The 18622-nt window shown below is 39.6% G+C and overlaps 1 protein-coding gene across 2 annotated transcripts; it reads left to right on the top strand.

The window, feature by feature from the left end:
- The first annotated feature begins 832 nt into the window (after positions 1–832).
- On the top strand, positions 833–18592 carry vars1 (valyl-tRNA synthetase 1). 2 transcript variants are annotated; one of them, XM_087805479.1, is made up of 30 exons: positions 833–920; positions 1368–1537; positions 1978–2336; positions 2409–2552; positions 3246–3438; positions 3513–3628; positions 3759–3834; positions 5061–5161; positions 6373–6500; positions 6572–6736; positions 6798–6879; positions 7034–7153; positions 8439–8547; positions 9212–9391; positions 9469–9593; positions 9675–9778; positions 9841–9999; positions 11032–11122; positions 11194–11299; positions 11426–11496; positions 12522–12647; positions 13711–13815; positions 14143–14290; positions 15303–15430; positions 15563–15718; positions 15783–16007; positions 17707–17818; positions 17886–18061; positions 18119–18268; positions 18346–18592. In XM_087805479.1, the coding sequence occupies exons 3-30, from the start codon at positions 1983–1985 to the stop codon at positions 18412–18414; spliced, it is 3819 nt and encodes a 1272-aa protein (XP_087661605.1). In that variant the 5' UTR covers positions 833–920; positions 1368–1537; positions 1978–1982; the 3' UTR covers positions 18415–18592. The 2 variants fall into 2 exon arrangements, with proteins under 2 accessions (XP_087661605.1, XP_087661604.1); XM_087805478.1 differs by having other exon boundaries at positions 1368–1625.
- The last annotated feature ends 30 nt before the right edge of the window (positions 18593–18622 follow it).

Below are 18622 nucleotides of genomic sequence, written 5' to 3'. Positions count from 1 at the left end.
GTATAACTTCTTTGAATTGCTTAAAAAAAGGTATTCTAATTGTTATCTATTAATTACTGTAGTCCTCATTGAAAAACATGTATGACGTACAATTTTACAATATTAAATATCTAAAATGATGTAAACTTCACTCAGGATATGACTTTTAAGTGGTTTAATTGATGAATTCTAAGAAGATTGAGTGTTACATGTGACATTCAATACTGTTGGTTGGGGTTTGAGAATGTATTAGTGAAACCCAAGAGCTTTCTTATAGTAAAAATCCACTAATGTGAAAACCCAACTCTCTTGTTTTTCTCACATGGTTTAAATGTTTAAGTCTTCTTCTTCAAGATAGGTTAGGTTAGGTAGAACTTTATTGATCCCTCAGGAGGTCTCCTTCGGGAAATTGCCAGAGCAATACAGCAATTTTTTTATAAAAAATAAATAAAATAAGAACAAGAACAAAGAGAAAGAACAAGATGATACAATCTAAGTCTAAAGATAAAGAACATAGATCAAAGATAAAGAAAAAAAGATGCAGTAAGTTCCTTCTTTTAGTTATTATTTTATAAAGGTTCTTCCCTGTCTGAAATATCTGCGATCAAGAGGATACAAGAGCAGAGTCCATTGGAACAATAATGGTCTTTGCTCCTCCTCCAGCCAGCTATAATCATGCCCTGCTTTGTTCATACGAGTCTCTGGTGGTGAATACTTCCGGGATTGACGACGCGCGGTGAACAACATTGATGCTTGACCAATCACAGCAGAGTAGGTGTGGTTGGCGTAAATTAGAGTTAATCTCAAAATGAAGGTTTTTCCACACATACTGATGAGTACAATAGAGGAGAGAAATCCTTCCAGACTGTTGCTCCTGAGCTTTGGAACAATCTTCCTCTCTCTCTGTGTTTGATGATCTACTGACTCCTTCAAGAAACATCGTAAGACGTTTTTATTTGTTCAGGCTTTTCCTTGATTTTCTGGAACTCCTGTTGTGTTATCAGTTTTATCTTGACCTTTAAAGTATATAATTTATTGAATATTGTTTTGATTGTTTAAGCGCTTTGTGACCCTGGTCTGGAAAAGCGCTATATAAATAAAAATGACTTACTTACTTAATTTAAGATACAATTAAATCAACATATTAGCTGCCCTTTAATAAAATACTGTTTGTCAGTACCAATTTATACTCGTGCCCCTGTTTACAGTAACATAGTATGTAGTTGTATTGATTGTATTCTTGTTTAATTCCCCATTTTTCCTTAATGATACAACCTTAGTTTCTTTTTTTATTCTGTATTATTTTATGTTATCGTTTTAAGCTGAGGGTATTTCCGTTTTAATACATATTTAGTAAGTTAACCATTTTTTTTAATTTTTATTTTCAGTTTACTGAAACTATACCATACAACAGTGTTTTGTAGAATAAAACACATGTAATACTGTTTCCGGGAAAGGGCGGAAGTCGCTCCACCAACCCGGAAGTCTTGTTGCATCACTCTCGTCATGCGTCTGTGCCGCGCGCTGTGATTAGTTGATCCGAGCTCTACATTCTAAGGTATGCGTCACGTTTATGCTTTTGTACCGAAACAAGCTGCTTATCTTCCACGTCCACCTGTATACATCCGTTTTCCGTTCACTTTTAAGTAAGACACTTCTTAAAACACACTTTTGTAAACAGGCTGCTTCTTAAGCTAAAGCTAGTTAAAGCAGACTTTCGGTCGGATTTGATAGGTGGTGGCAGAACAACTGCTACTAGTGACGTATGTACTTTTAGGCTTTAAACGTTAATTTAATTACTATATGAATAGATTAATTGCTGTCAAATGGCTAAAAACTAAGTTATCCTGTGACTAACTATTGCTTCGAAAGAAATACAGTGACCTGTGTCTGTATTTTTTCAATGTGAAGTTATGACAGAATTTCATAAGTAGCATGTATGTCAAGTATTTTCTTCTCATTAATTTATCATAATAACTTTTAACTGCTCTTTCCCAGCTGAGATGGCCACTCTGTACGTGTCCCCCCACACGGATGACTTTAGGAGCATTTTGACACTGTTTGCAGCAGAAGTATGTCCAGCACAGGCCCTGAAGATCGTGACAGAAGAACCCCCTTCATCTCTGAACGCCCGTGCCAGACCCGTTCTGGTACTCGGACCTGGAGATGGGAACACGGTTCTAAGCGGGTCCAATGCCGTCGCCTGGTACTTGGCGTCTCAAGGGAAGAAGGCGGGTCTAGATGTCAAGCAGCAGAGTCAAGTGTGGCAGTGGCTCAGTTTCGCAGACAATGAGCTCGTCCCTGTGGGCTGTGCAGTGGTTTTCCCCTTGATGGGGATGATGGGCATCGACAAGAAGGTGAGAAGGAAGTTGAATTTATCTTTGACCCTTTAAAAGTAACTTGATTTATTCGAATGGTTAATTTCTCAGCTCCAGCAAAGTTCCCGGGTGGAGTTGTTGCGTGTATTGAAGGTTCTGGATAAGATGCTGGAACCAATAACCTTCCTGGTCGGGGATGGGTTAAGCCTGGCGGACATGGCTGTCGTGGCTGCTGTTCTACTACCATTCAAATATGTAAGTTCTACGTTTTTTAATTGACTTGCATGCATAAGGTATTTCAAACCTTCTGCTGATGTTTTTGCACATTTTTAATAAACGGGTAATTGTTGAATAGCCATGATCGTTATGATTTCTGTAGATGCACCGATCCGACTTTTATGGTCCCAAAACGTATACCTTGGCTTTGAGTATCGGCTGATACCGAAGTTGCTTTTTGTTTATATTAAGCGTTTGTTTACCAGCATTTTAATAACTTGAAGAATCACAATCAAATCTTGAAACTTGAAAAATAAACATGGCCTGTGTAACAACATATTGTAAACGGATACTATGACAATTTTGTCAAGATTCAACTGTATTGAAAAACATATTTAAATAAATATCATTTAAATATTGTCATTTTTATATAAATAACGATATAATAATATATAAATGTTTACAGGGTTTTAGTAATATGATTCTAAATGTTTTAACAAGGCAACAAATCCCATTATCTCAAAAAACTTTCTATCCAAAATAAATTCTAGAACTTTTAAAAATGATCTTGGCTTTCATATGGTCGTCTGGAAGCTTTTCTCGTCTCGAATAGCTGGTAAAGTTAACTTCCTAGTTGCAATACCAGGATTGGTGGATTCCTACTTATTTCTGTTGGGAATCGTCTCCTTTTTGTCCTACAATCACACATTTGCATTTTAACATCCTTTGAAGGCTTTGGAGCCATCGGACCGGAATGCCCTGACCAACCTGACCCGCTGGTTTACAACATGCATCAATCAGCCAGAATTGTTGAAGGTGCTTGGAAAGGTCTGTCTCTGTGAGAAGATGGGGCCTGTGACACCTAAAACTGTTGCTGTGACTCCCTCTTGCCCTGCTCCTGAGGTCGCAGAGGCAGCAACTAATGGTCAGAAAACTTTTTATCAACTACTCTCAATATATTTTTTTGTCTGGCGTTAATTTTTATTGTTTACTGTTCAGGACCACCTAAGACAGAAGCTCAACTGAAAAAAGAGGCAAAGAAAAGGGAAAAGCTTGAGAAGTTCCAGCAGAAGAAAGACATGGAGGCAAAAAAGAAAACGCAGCCTGCAGCAGAGGTAATTTTCTTTTTATTAATGTGCTCTCAAGTTTTGCTTAGTAGGTTAAGGAAGTTCAGAACTTGTTATTACATTTGGATGTTGTCTTTGTAAAATAAATATGTGTAACTTCACTGTTTTTTTTCTTAAGAAAAAGGCCAAACCTGAGAAGAAGGAGATTGGAGTTATATCATACAACACTCCGACTCCCATTGGGGAGAAGAAAGGTGAGCAGTCGGTCTCTTGTAACTATCTATTGTTTTGCATTGTCTTCATCCAGACATGTATCTTGAAACCAAGTATACAACCAACTGTAAAGAAAATAATTTAGTACATAATTAGTGCTCAGACATTTTTTGTAACTTGCACACATTGTGGTAGAAAATGCTTAATGTGTGTCTTAAACATCAGATTGTGGCCATTGAGAATTTCTTTGGACAAAACTTCATGTGTACAACAATCAGTCTAACCATAGCAGAGTTGATGTGAAATGAAGACATCATGGGTTTTATCACATCAATAGCAAGTAAGTCTTTCTTTCCATAGACTATTGAAAAACATAAAAGGAAAGTGAGTTGCTCTTTGTTGGTGGTGCAGTAGGGATCTTGTATTCATACCTCCACCACTAAGGTCAACTGGATGCACATCTTAATACACTGCCACCAATTTGCCATACATTAAAAAATGATAAACTGAAACTGAAATAATATAGTTAACTCACTGTTTATGATACAATGGTATCATAATAAAAATTTGCTCACGAGATTAGTTTGAATTTATTTAGTTAATTGATTTAATTGATGAATAATAATAATGAGAATCGGGTTTAATTTAGTTGTAATTCAATACTGCTAGCCGAGGTTTGAGAATGTACTAGTATAACCCAACAGTTTTCTTAAGCACTTTGTGACCCTGGTCTCGAAAAGCGCTATATAAATAAATATTACTTACTTACTTACTTACTTACCGTAAAGAGCAACTAATGTGAAAACGTTCCTGACTTGCTTATGTTTAAAATAATGCCGGCGCAGAAGTATGCAACTTGATAGACCCACAACATGGTTAACAGATTGTGAGTCTTGTCAAGTGGACCTTCATACTGAGAAAAAAAAGATAAATATAACCACAAGTTTGACTTTGAATGTCTATTCATTTTCTTTCCATCTATTTGTGTACATCTTCTGCTGGCGTACGTCAGTGCCCGCGGACCCAATGGTGCGTTTAGGTCCATGTAACCTTTGTATTTTTTGATTACAAAAAGGCTAGAGTCGATGCATGGAAAATGCATCTGCAAGAATACATTTCGATGCTGTTTTTAACGTATCAGTATAGATGCACCAATGAAACTTGATGACATCCCTACTGCGCAGGCATAAAAACATCCTTACAAACTCTTAAACACTGCCTCATGTTCGAACTTGCCTTGTTATCATTTTGTTTTTTCTGCCATCAGATGTCGTGAGTCCACTTCCAGACTCCTACAGTCCTCAGTATGTTGAGGCAGCTTGGTATTCTTGGTGGGAGAAGCAGGGATATTTCAAGCCAGAATACGGGGTATGTATTCAGTGTATCGATGTTTTTGGCAAACATGTCCATAAACATCCATCCAAATTAAAAATTTGACACATTATTAAGACACTATAACATGGAGATGAAATGGAAACCAAAGTGTAGATTTAATCCAGCTCTAACCAGTGAAGTGTCCTGTGCACGCCATGAATGACACTTTGCTGTGGATAAAACTGGGCAGGAAGTATAGAATGACCAACATCTAATTTGATACAATAAAAACTCTTGTAGCCAGGCCTATATATTGTGATAAAATAAGACAAACTGATAATGTATAAATTGATCTTAATAAGGAGTATATAATTATAAAAAAAACAAAACAGAATATATACCTTATAATAAACTATTATCTCAAATAAAAAATGGATACAAAATACTGCAGAACTGGCTTAGTGTTTTCAAAAATAAAAATAAATATTGTTTTGCAGGAATATAAAGCACACTAGAGTGTAGAAATATAAATCAAAACAGGACTTTGGCTTAACCATGAAAATGTGTAAACATGTGGATTGTTAAGTGTTGAAAAAAATCATCTATATTTTTGTATTTGTGTGCGTGTGTGTGTAAAATATATATAAAGCACGGTAAATTTACAGGGTCGTCTATGCTCAAAAACAACCGTCTGTCGTCTTTCTACATTACCCGAGGCAGCATCACTTTTATAACTGATGGAAGAAAAGTCCAATCAAAGCCGGACCTGTATATCCTACTAACACAGTGCCAAATTAAGATTTGAACTTTTGACTATTTAACTTAGAATGGCAGAATAATGCAGAGAAGTTGAAGCACTAAAGAGGTTCTGAAAGAGGAACGCAAGAAAGGAAGCAGATAAATGCCTCAAAACGGATCAAGGATTCTTTCGAAAATTACCTTTACCTGAAGAAGTAGTTTATTTATTTTCTTTAGAAATGATGAGGCACAGATTAATTGTAGTACATGTGGGTGAAAAGCAATAAGACCATGTATTAACAATGGAATCATTTTCTTATCCATAGTATCAATGTTTTATGTATTAAATAATAATCGGAAAGTCAAACCATTATGTCATCAATTTATCACTGAGAGCAAACTTAGTTTGAATTTCATAAAACAGTTTGTCTGTGAATTCAGTTTAATTACCTTTAAAACAGTTTAGTTTTTTCGTGCAAAAACTGACCTCATTACACTGATGTGTTCTTGTTAATTACTTTCCGCAGAGAACGAGTGTTGGCGAGAAAAACCCTCGTGGCGTCTTCATGATGTGCATCCCTCCACCTAACGTGACTGGATCGCTGCACCTGGGTCACGCACTCACCAACGCCATCCAGGACTGTCTGACCAGATGGTACCCACATTTGGGGAAACGTCGGCTCTGATGAAACGAGGCATCTGTGTTGACACTTTCTTCTCGTTCAGGCACAGGATGCGAGGCGAGACCACCCTCTGGAACCCTGGCTGTGACCACGCCGGCATCGCTACGCAGGTAGTGGTGGAGAAGAAGCTGATGAGGGAGAGGGGGATGAGCCGTCACGACCTGGGCAGGGAAAACTTCATCCAGGAAGTTTGGAATTGGAAGAATGAGTGAGTGTGACCGTGCTGGACAAGAAAAACATCCAGAAATGAACGTACATTTATTTTCTAGAAAGGGCGACAGAATCTACCATCAGCTGAAGAAGCTGGGTTCCTCTCTGGACTGGGACAGAGCCTGCTTTACTATGGACCAAGTAAGTAGCTGCTTCGAGGCTGTATGTGATGATAATACAGACCTCATCCTACTAGAGCTTTTTTAGGAAATTGCGGGGAAAACTTGAAATATCATCGTATTATGTTATTCATGTCACCGTGTTTTAAATGCATATAAATATGTTTACTTTTTAGAAACTTTCCTATGCAGTCCAGGAGGCTTTTATCCGCCTGCATGAAGAAGGAGTGATTTACAGGAGCAAACGGCTGGTCAACTGGTCCTGCACACTCAACTCTGCAATCTCAGACATTGAAGTAAGTCAACATCTGCCTGTTTATTTTCCCCACAGATGTGGATCAGACGGAACTAAAACTCAAAATCCCTCCCAACATTTTAATTTATGTGACCCGTGGGACTGTTGCTGCAGAATGGAAAATAAATTAATGTTATTGTCTTGAAGATAATAAACATTGCAAAAGTAGTAGGAGGGACAGGGTTTGGGTCGTGGCAGGATTGAAAGTAATGAGCAGCTCCAGCGTAGCAAAATGGATGTTGTTGAGACGATGCTGTATTTGATGCACACATTCATTTACAACAATTTACAACAATTTCAATAAAGTTCTACCTACAACAAAAAAACCTGGAGTTTAGCTTCTCAAAAGCAAAATTGTTGTCATTTAAAATCAGTCGAGGTAAAACAAAACGTAGTCTCCTCAATTATTTACCATTAGAACAAACATAAACAGCAAGACTATATGTTATTGTTAGTAAATGTATTGATATTTGTTATTATCTTCTGTCTGTTCAAACATTATTCACAACATGAGCACTGATCAGGCTACTCTCGGTTTATATTCTTTCTTTGATTACAGCTGATTTGTTTTGTTTACCTGGGGCAGGTTCTAAAACCGAGCCTACATATCAACACTTGTGTCATGGAACCACGCAAACGGGGTAATGTCCTGTAATAACTGGGTGAAAGAAAATGTGGTTTAAGAGTAAATCTTAGGCAAAGCTATAAATGAAAATCAGACTCCTACTTGCTTTTGGATAGATACAGTTTATTTGGCCGATGACTTGGACTGATAAAAGATTCTGTCCCATTGTTTTATTGACACTACATTAGACATGCAAGGGGATATAATACACTTGATCCTAGACAGTTCACCAATGTAACCCATTCCCTGCTATAACAATTAAAACATGAATGAGAACTTAAAACATACTATTGTTAAGAAATGATGTATAATCTCTGTTTTTATCTGTGAACCTTGCGATTTGTGACCAAATCTGGAGAAGGCCAATATACATTTCATACATTTCTAGAGAATATGAGACTAATTTAACTATCAGACTATTGCCCCTTATCTACCAAAATACCCATAACATGAGTATGTTAAACCTTTATATGTTACAGTACTTCTTTTTCATATTGACACAAAAGTCGTATGTTTATAAACATGCAATAAAATTTGATTTAAAAATCAATCAATTGGACACGGGGACTGCACAGGTGAAAAAAGGTAATCGTCATTGTTGGCAATCCAAGACTTGACCATCAGGCTCCAATCCAGAGTTCATGTGCTGTTATCTGCGTAGGTGGACAAAAAGGACCTGACTGGAAGAACACTTCTGCCTGTGCCCGGGTACAAAGAGAAAGTTGAATTTGGAGTGTTGGTGTCGTTTGCCTACAAAGTTGATGGATCAGGTATGTATGATGTGGATCTGAGGGGGAGTTGCCTTCAATTCAGTTTAAATGTATTGTGCTGTGTATATTTTAACTTAAAATTTTAATGCAAAATGTTTTTTTTCTGTTTCAATAGTTGTAATAAGATATTGGTATAAAATTGGTATCAAAGTCTCAATATAGTGATTCTAAATGGTTGTTTCTGGCTCCCCGGTGCGTCCAAACAGTGCAACTGTAATGTTATGACTTTTTGTTGAGCAGTTGACATGCAGATAGTTAGATAAATGAGACTTTTGGTGTGCCATTTTTGTTTAGACACTTCCACAACTTTTTGGATACTTCATATAAAAACACTGTAAATCATGTGATCCCTTGATGGCCTGCATGGGTCGTCCAGACTAAGTGTGTAATGAAGAGCATTTTTAAAATAAGACAGTTGTCCATAAGGAATATAATAAAATCAAAAATTGGTCAAAATGTTTTTTGCAACATTTAAATATGCATTTGAGCCACACTGTTGCCGTCATTGTTCATTTTGTTATAGCTCTTCTCTTGAGAAGGTCACTGAAGTACGTTTTGTTGTTACATATACATTCATAATAACTAAAATATTAGGATCTAACTCGCTGTGTTTTGAAAACGCTATAACTGTATATTAATCTGTCTACATCTGTTTTCTTTTTAGATGAAGAAGTTGTTGTGGCTACAACCCGTATTGAAACCATGCTGGGAGACACTGCTGTGGCCGTCCACCCACAAGACGCCAGGTACCAACATCTGAAGGGCAAAATGGTGCTGCACCCCTTCTGTGATCGCAAGATGCCCATCGTGTGTGACGACTTTGTGGACGTGGCCTTCGGAACAGGTAGAGCCTCCTGCCTCTGGGCTCGGCCGACGATCTCAGCGGGTGTCTGATCTGTTGTCCTTCATTACCGTGACCAGGTGCTGTGAAAATAACACCAGCTCATGACCATAACGATTACGAGGTTGGAGAACGACACAATCTTGCCTTCATCAACATCATGGATGAGAATGGGCTTCTTATTAATGTGCCCGCCCCCTTCCTGGTAGAGCTTTTATGTTCTCGTCTTCTTTTTATTTCAATCGCCATAGAACTTTAACAGTTGCTGATGATGAACTCTCTGCAGGGTATGAAGCGATTCGATGCCAGAAAGGCTGTCCTTCAAGCTCTGAAGGACAACGGGCAGTTCAGGGAGATCAAGGACAACCCCATGGTTGTCCCAGTCTGCAGGTAAACTTGTGTGTGTTTCGAGACGGTCGTCATCTTTCTTTATACGTCCTTCTCTTGCTCAGCCGATCCAAAGACATTGTGGAGCCCCTGCTGAAGCCTCAGTGGTACGTCAGCTGCACCGACATGGGCAAAGAGGCAGCAGACGCCGTCAGAGATGGACGACTCAAGATCATTCCAGATCACCACCTGAAGACATGGTTCAACTGGATGGACAATATAAGGTGGAGTTAAAGGATTACTGGACTCTGCTTAATTATTCTGCTACTCATATTTCAGTTAATTATCTCACTGAATGTTTGAAGTTGTTATGAATATGACTCGTTTGTTGAGCTCTATAGTTATTATTTTAACAATGATCTTCACTACTTCACTCTGTCCTGACAACCTAGCCTTAAAGTTTTGTGTTTTGTGACCACCAAACAACTTATAGCAGTGTAGTATACACACGTGTGGCTGTGTACTGAGACTTTTTGAACTTGCCAGGATAAAACTACAAAAATAAATGTAAATAATTGTATCGTATTTTCCGGACTATAAGTCGCAGTTTTTTTCATAGTTTGTCCGGGGGTGCGACTTATACTCTGGAGCGAGTTATGTGTGAAATTATTAACACATTATTACCGGTATATCATTTCACATGTTATTTTCACACTAAACCACAAGAGGGCGCTCTAGGCCTGTGTTGATAATTTCGACATAGAAGAGGAAGCGCCGCATCTTCTACCTCCGGAGTTAGCGGAGTTGTTTAAAAGTGACACAGAGGATGAAGATTTCATTGGATTTGAGTTATTTGGAGTTACACGGATGGTTTGGTAAACTTCTTAGCATGTTATTTAAGCTATAGTTATCTTAATGACACTTAATATGTCATGTTAACATACCAGGCACGTTCTCAGTTGTGTCATGTAACGTAACATACAATTATTCAGCCTGTTGTTGCCTCTATTCTATTTTTATTTTAAATGTCTTTCAATATGACATGTCTGTTCTTGGTGTTGGATTTTATCAAATAAATTTCCCCCAAAAATGCGACTTATACTCCAGTGCGACTTATATATGTTTTTTCCTTCTTTATTATGCATTTTATGGCTGGTGCGACTTGTACTCCGGAGCCACTTATAGTCCGGAAAATATGGTATATAATTGTTAAATTGTTTATACTCCTTTGGATGCATATTGGCTAGTATACATGTCCACATATTTGGTTCTGTAATTAAACGAGCAGCTTAACAATATGTGGTCGGCCTTTTCAGGGACTGGTGCATCTCCCGGCAGCTGTGGTGGGGTCACCGTATCCCGGCCTACTTCATCACCATCAACGACCCTTCTGTGGCGGCTGGAGAGGTGAGCTGACGAACTCGGAGGAGGGTCGATCGGATGATAAATCTGATTGTTTGTATCCGATGTTCCTCCAGGACATGGATGGTCATTACTGGGTGAGTGGAAGGACGGAAGACGAAGCCAGAGAGAAGGCGGCCAAACGATTTAATGTGTCTGCAGACAAAGTGACTCTCAGACAAGGTGATATTCCTTCACTCGTCTCATTACCACGCTTGTTTTTGTCCGTGTGTAACTAGCCACTTTGCAGTTAATTGGATCAATCCCTCCTGCTCCGTGCACCAGATAATCTAACCGCTGTATTTTCAGACGAGGATGTGCTGGACACCTGGTTCTCGTCTGGCATTTTCCCCTTCTCCATCTTTGGCTGGCCTAATGAGGTATAATACAAGTCGACTCGACCTTCAATGTTATCTTACCCGTCTACTTGAACATATTATTAGATAAAAAATGAATAGTATTTAGTTCACACTGCTTTATATTGGGAAGTACTAGATGTTGCAGAGTTTAGTCCTCAACAAAGCGGTATGCAGCTGTTAATATAGTTGATTTATGATTGTTCAAAATGCAACCAATCATTACAGGATATATGAAAAATAATAATGATGTAGAAATGTTAGATATGGTTGCTTTATTTGTGATGATGACATCTTATTAAAATTAAGTTCTGAGTAATTATTAACCATAGTTATTTTTCAGCTACTGAAATTTCAAATAATCATTTATTTCAATCATATTTGTACCTTTATTACTCACCATCATATTCATCACCTGTAATAAGAATCTCTAAATTAAAATGTATATGAGATGACAATATTTATTTTGACATATATTTACATAATTCTACTAACGTTCACGTACAAAACAGAAAAAATCCATCTTGTCTGTAGCTGAAGCTCCCAGTCGGTCATCTGGCAAGATTTGTGGTCATAGCCTTTGATCTTCCACTAAAACAGGTTTAAAATATAGATATTTAATCAAACAATTCCTCATGTCCAGGCTTCAATACAAGACAGACATTACAAATGAGCACCACTGAGGTATTTGGATGTTTTTAAGTGTGTCATGTTGGAGGAAAATGAAGAAGACGACTGAGCTCCTGTCGCTACATTAAAATGGACATATAGTTTTGTCTATTACTCTAAAAAGATATAGATTACTATATAATAATAATCTGAACCCTCAGTTGACACAACGGTGAGTAGAAAATAAGGGAAATTTTAACTGTGGTCGCACTTGCGTCCAAGAAAATATGAGGGTCAGGGCAAGAACACAGTTTTATTTTACTGGACTAACTCTAAAGCTTGCTGCAGGGATCACTGTATAATTGTGTTTGCAACTTTTGTTTAGATCCACCAGTCTTGATAATCTGTCTGTAAACTAAAAAAGTAACTTCTCCTTCAAGAATGAAGACCTGAACGTTTTTTATCCGGGCACGCTGCTGGAGACGGGCCATGACATCTTGTTCTTCTGGGTCGCTCGCATGGTGATGATGGGCCTGAAATTGACCGGCAAGCTTCCCTTCAAAGAGGTGAGAGAAGTGAAACTTCTGTCTGACCGGACGTCGTTTGAATCGAATGAATAATGGGATTCATTTTGATGGTCATTTTGAATTTCCCACATGCAGACGACTTGATCATCATTTTATCCATAGCACTGCTAACACCCAAACCTTTTCAAAGCTTTCTGATCTTGAAAATGTACCGTTGAGAATCACAAAACGGTACATTACGGTACCCTCCAGCATTTCTGCGTTCACTAAAACAAAAGACTGGTCAAGAACCTGCACCAGAAGTCTAGGCTTGTTAGTGCAATAACTCACACATGCCTACATTGATTCTCAAACCAAACCAAGGCTCTGAGGTCTGTGGATCAGAATCTACTGATGGTTCCACGCACACGGCTCAGTACCAGAGGAGAGAAATCCTTCCAGGCTGTTGCTCCTAAGCTTTGGAACGACATCTGTGTTTGATGATCTACTGACTCCTTCAAGAAACATCTTAAGACGTTTTTATTTGTTCAGGCTTTTCCTTGATTTTCTGGAACTCCTGTTGTGTTATCAGTTTTATCTTGACCTTTAAAGTATATACTTTATTGAGTATTGTTTTGATTGTTTAAGAGCTTTGTGACCCTGGTCTGGAAAAGCGCTAATATAAATAAAAATTACTTACTTACTTACTTACACAAGGGATACCACAAACTCATTTGTTTTCGGGCCTTTGGGTCACCTGACCCAGAGTCAAGTCAAGGGTTAAAACAGTCACTTGCTGATATCACAGTAGAAAGCCTAAATAAGCGAATGACTTTATATAACTCGAAGGCTGCATGTGTGATTTCTAGACGATGAGTATGATCGGATTAAATGAAAGTTGAGTTGAAAACATGAATGGTCAGTGTTTTTTATCCTATTACAGTTGAATACATATTCTGCGGATGGATTAAACAGTAATTCCTTTTTTAAATCTGGATTAAAAGATGAAGTATTTCGAGTCTGATACTTCACACACTGCACTCTTTACGGTTCACCCTCTCGAAACGCTCTCGAAGTCTTCTTGTGTTTTGTCTTTCTAACCATCTCACTTTTGTCACTGCAGGTTTATCTGCACGCTGTGGTCCGAGACGCCCACGGCAGGAAGATGAGCAAATCTCTGGGGAACGTCATCGACCCTCTGGACGTCATTACCGGGATCTCTCTGGAGGTAACTTCAGATTGTGCTGCACCTTCACCCTCGTTTGCACTCTTTCTTTCCGTGTTCCCGTGCTCTCGCATAGAAATGTGGAAACAATTCAAGGCTTATCTCTCCCCTCTGGCTCGTATTCCGATACAAGCTCTATTAGGTCCCATTTATCTGTCTCCAACATGTTTTATAAAGAGCATCAATCATTCATCCAACACTGGGAAGGAAGCTGCATGCTGAGATAAAGCACATTTGTCCTCTAGAGGGCAGTGAAGGTCTCTTTTTTCGGCAGGAAGACTAGGCAAGATACGTTTTTAATTTACTTTCTCATTACTTTCTGCTTTCCAGGGTCTTTTCGCCCAGTTATCGGAGAGCAACTTGGATCCTCCGGAGGTGGAGAAAGCCAAGCAGGGCCAGAAGTCCGACTACCCCAATGGCATCCCAGAATGCGGCACAGATGCTCTTCGCTTTGCTTTGTGTGCCTACACGAGTCAAGGTCAATCATTTTTCATTCTTGTTATATGCAAGGGCCACAGTTTGTCTCTCTGAGCAGAAGTAGCAGCAACAACACTTCACCATTTGTTAGACTCACAGGCTTAGGAGAAAATCTACATGACATAGTTGCTGAGGAGGCGTTTAAAAGTCACCGGTCTGGTGATGGTTCTTTGGTTTCTGGACTTTTCTGCAGCTCCTCCTTAAGCCTCATTTGCTAAATGTGTATTTTTTATATGTGTCTTGTAAGAACACACAATTGTGAAATCTACCTCATTATTTGTTGTCTCGTACAGCTGAAGACACAGAGTCTGGTTCTGCTCGAGGATTCTTCTTGTTAAAATAATGTTTTCCCTCGTCACTCCTTCATGTTTGCTGGGACCTGATTCACTTTTATATCGATCGATGACTCTTAAACCAACACGTTTGTTGCCGTTTTAGTTTTGAGGAACAGTCAAATAAAAGTAAGACAACAATTATGTGTTCAAAGTGTTTACAAATGACGCTACACAACGCTTCATTTACATGTCGTATACGAGGAAAGTGTCATATTTCTTCTTCTCTGTCTGAGTGGTTTTTGTTTTTTTCCCTCTGACTCCTCGTGACTCATTGAACCTCATGGGAACTGTTATGATGTAGCTTCGTGCCTTTAAGAAACATCTTAAGACGTTTTTATTTGTTCAGGCTTTTCCTTGATTTTCTGGAACTCCTGTGTTGTTCTCAGTTTTATCTTGATCTTTAAAATATATACTTTATTTAATATTGTTTTGATTGTTTAAGCTCTTTGTGACCCTGGTCTAGAAAAGTGCTATACAAATAAAAATTACTTACTTACTTACTTGTCAAATAGTCTACTTTTATAAAACTGCTTTGAAAAAAACAAAAGAAAACTGTGGATGTCATTTTATTTAATTGTTCTCCGAATAAGTTTATCTTGGATAATGTGTTGTTGCTCGTGCAACTCTCATTTAAAATTCACGCCTTGAAGTTGACGCTTGTTGTGGTTCTTCTCTCAGGGCGAGACATCAACCTGGATGTCAACCGTATCCTAGGTTACCGTTTCTTCTGCAACAAGCTGTGGAACGCTGTTAAGTTTGCCATGAGGACTCTGGGAGAGAACTTTGTGCCGTCAGAGAAAGCCCAGGTGAGGCGACATATTTAGTTTCATCTGCTTTTTGTCTGGTTTCATGAAGCAGTCGAACGAGGCGGCGCGTCTGCTGACAGTCGCTTCAGCTTGTTTACCGAATCTCCGCGTTTCATGTGACGTTATTCCCAGCTGTGCGGCGAGGAGAGCGTGGTCGACCGCTGGATCCTGTCTCGCCTCTGCGCCGCCGTCGCTCTCTGTGACTCCGGCTTCAAGGCCTACGACTTCCCCACCATCACCACCGCCATCTACAACTTCTGGCTGTACGAGCTGTGCGACGTGTACCTGGTGAGTGACGGCTCGTGCTCTCGTGTCGCCTCTTATTCCTTCACCGCTTTTCTCTCCTCCCCAGGAGAGTGTGAAACCAGTTTTCAGTAAAGCCGAAGGTGACGGCAGCGGCCACAGGGAGGCGCTGGTGTGCAGACAAACGCTCTACACCTGCCTCGAGGTCGGCCTGCGTCTTCTATCTCCCATGATGCCCTTTGTCTCGGAGGAGCTGTACCAGCGGTTGCCACGGCGACGCCCTCAGACCGACCCCCCCAGCATCTGTGTGACATCTTATCCTGACACTGAGGAGGTGAGGTTGTTCTGTCGTCTCATGAATGACTGCATCCATTCATCAGAGCTGCCTTCTGTGGCCCCGTCCTCCTGCAGTGTCATCCTCCATTACAACAGCAGGCTTGTCCAGTTCATGTTTAAATTGTATATATGTATATATATATATATATATATACAGGTACATCTCAAAAAATTTGAACATCCTGGAAAGGTTTAATATTTTTTGTTACTCATTTCAGAATATATTATATAGATTCATTACACATAGAGTGAAACATTTCGAACATGTATTCCTTGAAATGTTGATGATTGTGGCTTAAAAATAATGACAACTCAAAATGCAGTGTCTCAGAAAATAAGAATATTACATAAGACTAATGGAGAAAAAAAAGGATATTTTAAACATAAATGTCAGGCTTCTGAAAAGTATGTTAATTTCCATGCATTCAATACTTGGTTGGGCTTATTTTTGCATGAATCAATCATCAATGTGACACTGCTCAGGTGTAATGGAAGCTCAGGTTGCTTTGATAGCAGCCTTCAGGTCATTGTTGGGTCTCGTGTCTCTCATCTTCCTCTTGACAGTACCCCACACATTCTCTATGGGGTTCAGATCAGAGTTTGCTGGCCAATCAAGCACAGTAACACCTGTGCTGTGTCTCAAATCACACACTTGCGTACTCAAAGTTAGTATTTATAGTGCGTAAGTACGTCTCAATTCTTAGTATGCGAAATTTAGTGCTCCATGCACACTAAATTGTCACTAAAACGCCCACAAAACGGCTCCATCTTAGTGACGTTGTAAACGGAAGTTACGTCATGTATATATATATATATATATGTATATATATATATATATACATATATATATATATAAATAAATATAAATATATATTCATATACTTACAGGTGTATTTTCAGCAGCAGTAGGAGGATAAACACGTCTTTGGTGCTGATACCAGCTTAAATATCTCGCCAATATTTCGATTTTTCATATTTTTTCTTTATTTCTTTTCCCAAACTTTCAAAACGTGCTGCCAGCAGGTGGCGATAGTGTTCCAACAGCTGGTTGAAACCATCGTTAAATAGAAGTAGAAGAAGAAGCTGTCGCGTCATTTCCTGTTGTGTTTGATTTGAGACATACCATCTGTTGAGAATTTGCGTACTAGTTAGTACGTACACTAAACTGATGCATACTAACTTCTAGTATACTAAGAGAAGTATGCGATTTGAGACACAGCACGGGTCATTGAACCAGCTTTTGGTACCTTTGGCAGTGTGTGCAGGTGCCAAGTCCTGCAAGAAAAATGAAATCTCTATGAAGCTTGTCAGCAGAAGGAAGCATGAAGTTCTCTAAGATTTCCTGGTAGATGGTTGTGTTGACTGCACTTGAGAAAACACACCAACACCAGCAGATGACATGGCTCCACAAATCATCACCAAGGTCCCAGTGTTGAGTTTACAAGTTCAAATGAATTTTAATTCAAAAAGGTGAAACGTTAAATTGTCACAACTTGTTGGATTTAGTCCAGTGTGGGATGTTTCAGAATGTAATCCCACGATAAAAGCCGACCCACTGTAATGTTCTTACAACATGCAGTTTATTTGGTAGCTCAGATTCTCTTGGATGAGATTATGGTTCTTTATATCTTTTGGATTAATAAACACTGGTTCTATATTTCAGTTAAAATAGTTAAATCTCTTTTCCTTCGCTGCAGTTCTGCTGGAACAGTGAGGACGTGGACCGGGACATGGACTTTGCCATGAACGTGGTCAAGACCATTCGGTCACTGCGGGCCGACTACAACCTGACCAAGACCAGAGCCGATTGTGAGACGGACACACACACACACAGGGCTTCCTGGCGCCGGTCCTGACCCTCCATGTCCTCCCTCAGGTTACCTGCAGTGCAGCGACTCGGCCACCGTGACTCTGCTGCAGAAGTTCAACCTGCAGATCCAGACGCTGTCGTACTCTCAGGCCGTGGTCCCGCTGGACGCCGACCGGGCCGTCCCTGAAGGCTGCGCCGTGGCCATCGCCTCGGACCGATGCACCGTCAACCTCATGCTCAAGGTGAGCAGATCTTCCTCGTCCAGATGAACCGACTGAACATGTCAAAATGTCCGTCAGGGTCTGATCGACGTGGAGAAGGAAGTGGCCAAACTGATGACCAAGCAAGGAGACCTGGAGAAGCAGATGGACAAGCTGAAGGAGAAGTTGTCCAAGAGCGATTATCGGGAGAAAGTACCGATCAAGGTTCAGGAGCAGGACGCGGAGAAGGTGAGTTCTCTCCTCCGGCCGTTACTCTCTCGCTCTCGTTTCTGCCGACTCAACAGTTCTTCTCCTCTCTTCCTCAGCTGCGTCAGAGTCAGACAGAGCTGGAGAAGGTCCAAGAAGCCTTCGACAACTTCAGGAAGATGATGTAACTTCTCGCATCCACGCGTCAATCATGTTCCGTAGAATTCCCGCAGAAATAACCTTTTTAGAGCTAAAATCAGGCGAACAGAAGCCGAGACGAATCATGAAGGTAAACGTGTTGCTGACTGGAATCTGTGAATCCTTTGAGCAACATCTCCTGCATAAATAAATCTTTCAACATCTAAAGCTTGAGGTGTTCTTTTATCTTCTCCCTCT

This window comes from Callionymus lyra, chromosome 13, assembly GCF_982586985.1.
Source record: "Callionymus lyra chromosome 13, fCalLyr1.hap1.1, whole genome shotgun sequence".
In the NCBI taxonomy this organism is placed as follows: Eukaryota; Metazoa; Chordata; class Actinopteri; order Syngnathiformes; family Callionymidae; genus Callionymus; species Callionymus lyra.
This window is presented reverse-complemented; position numbering and strand designations above follow the sequence as displayed.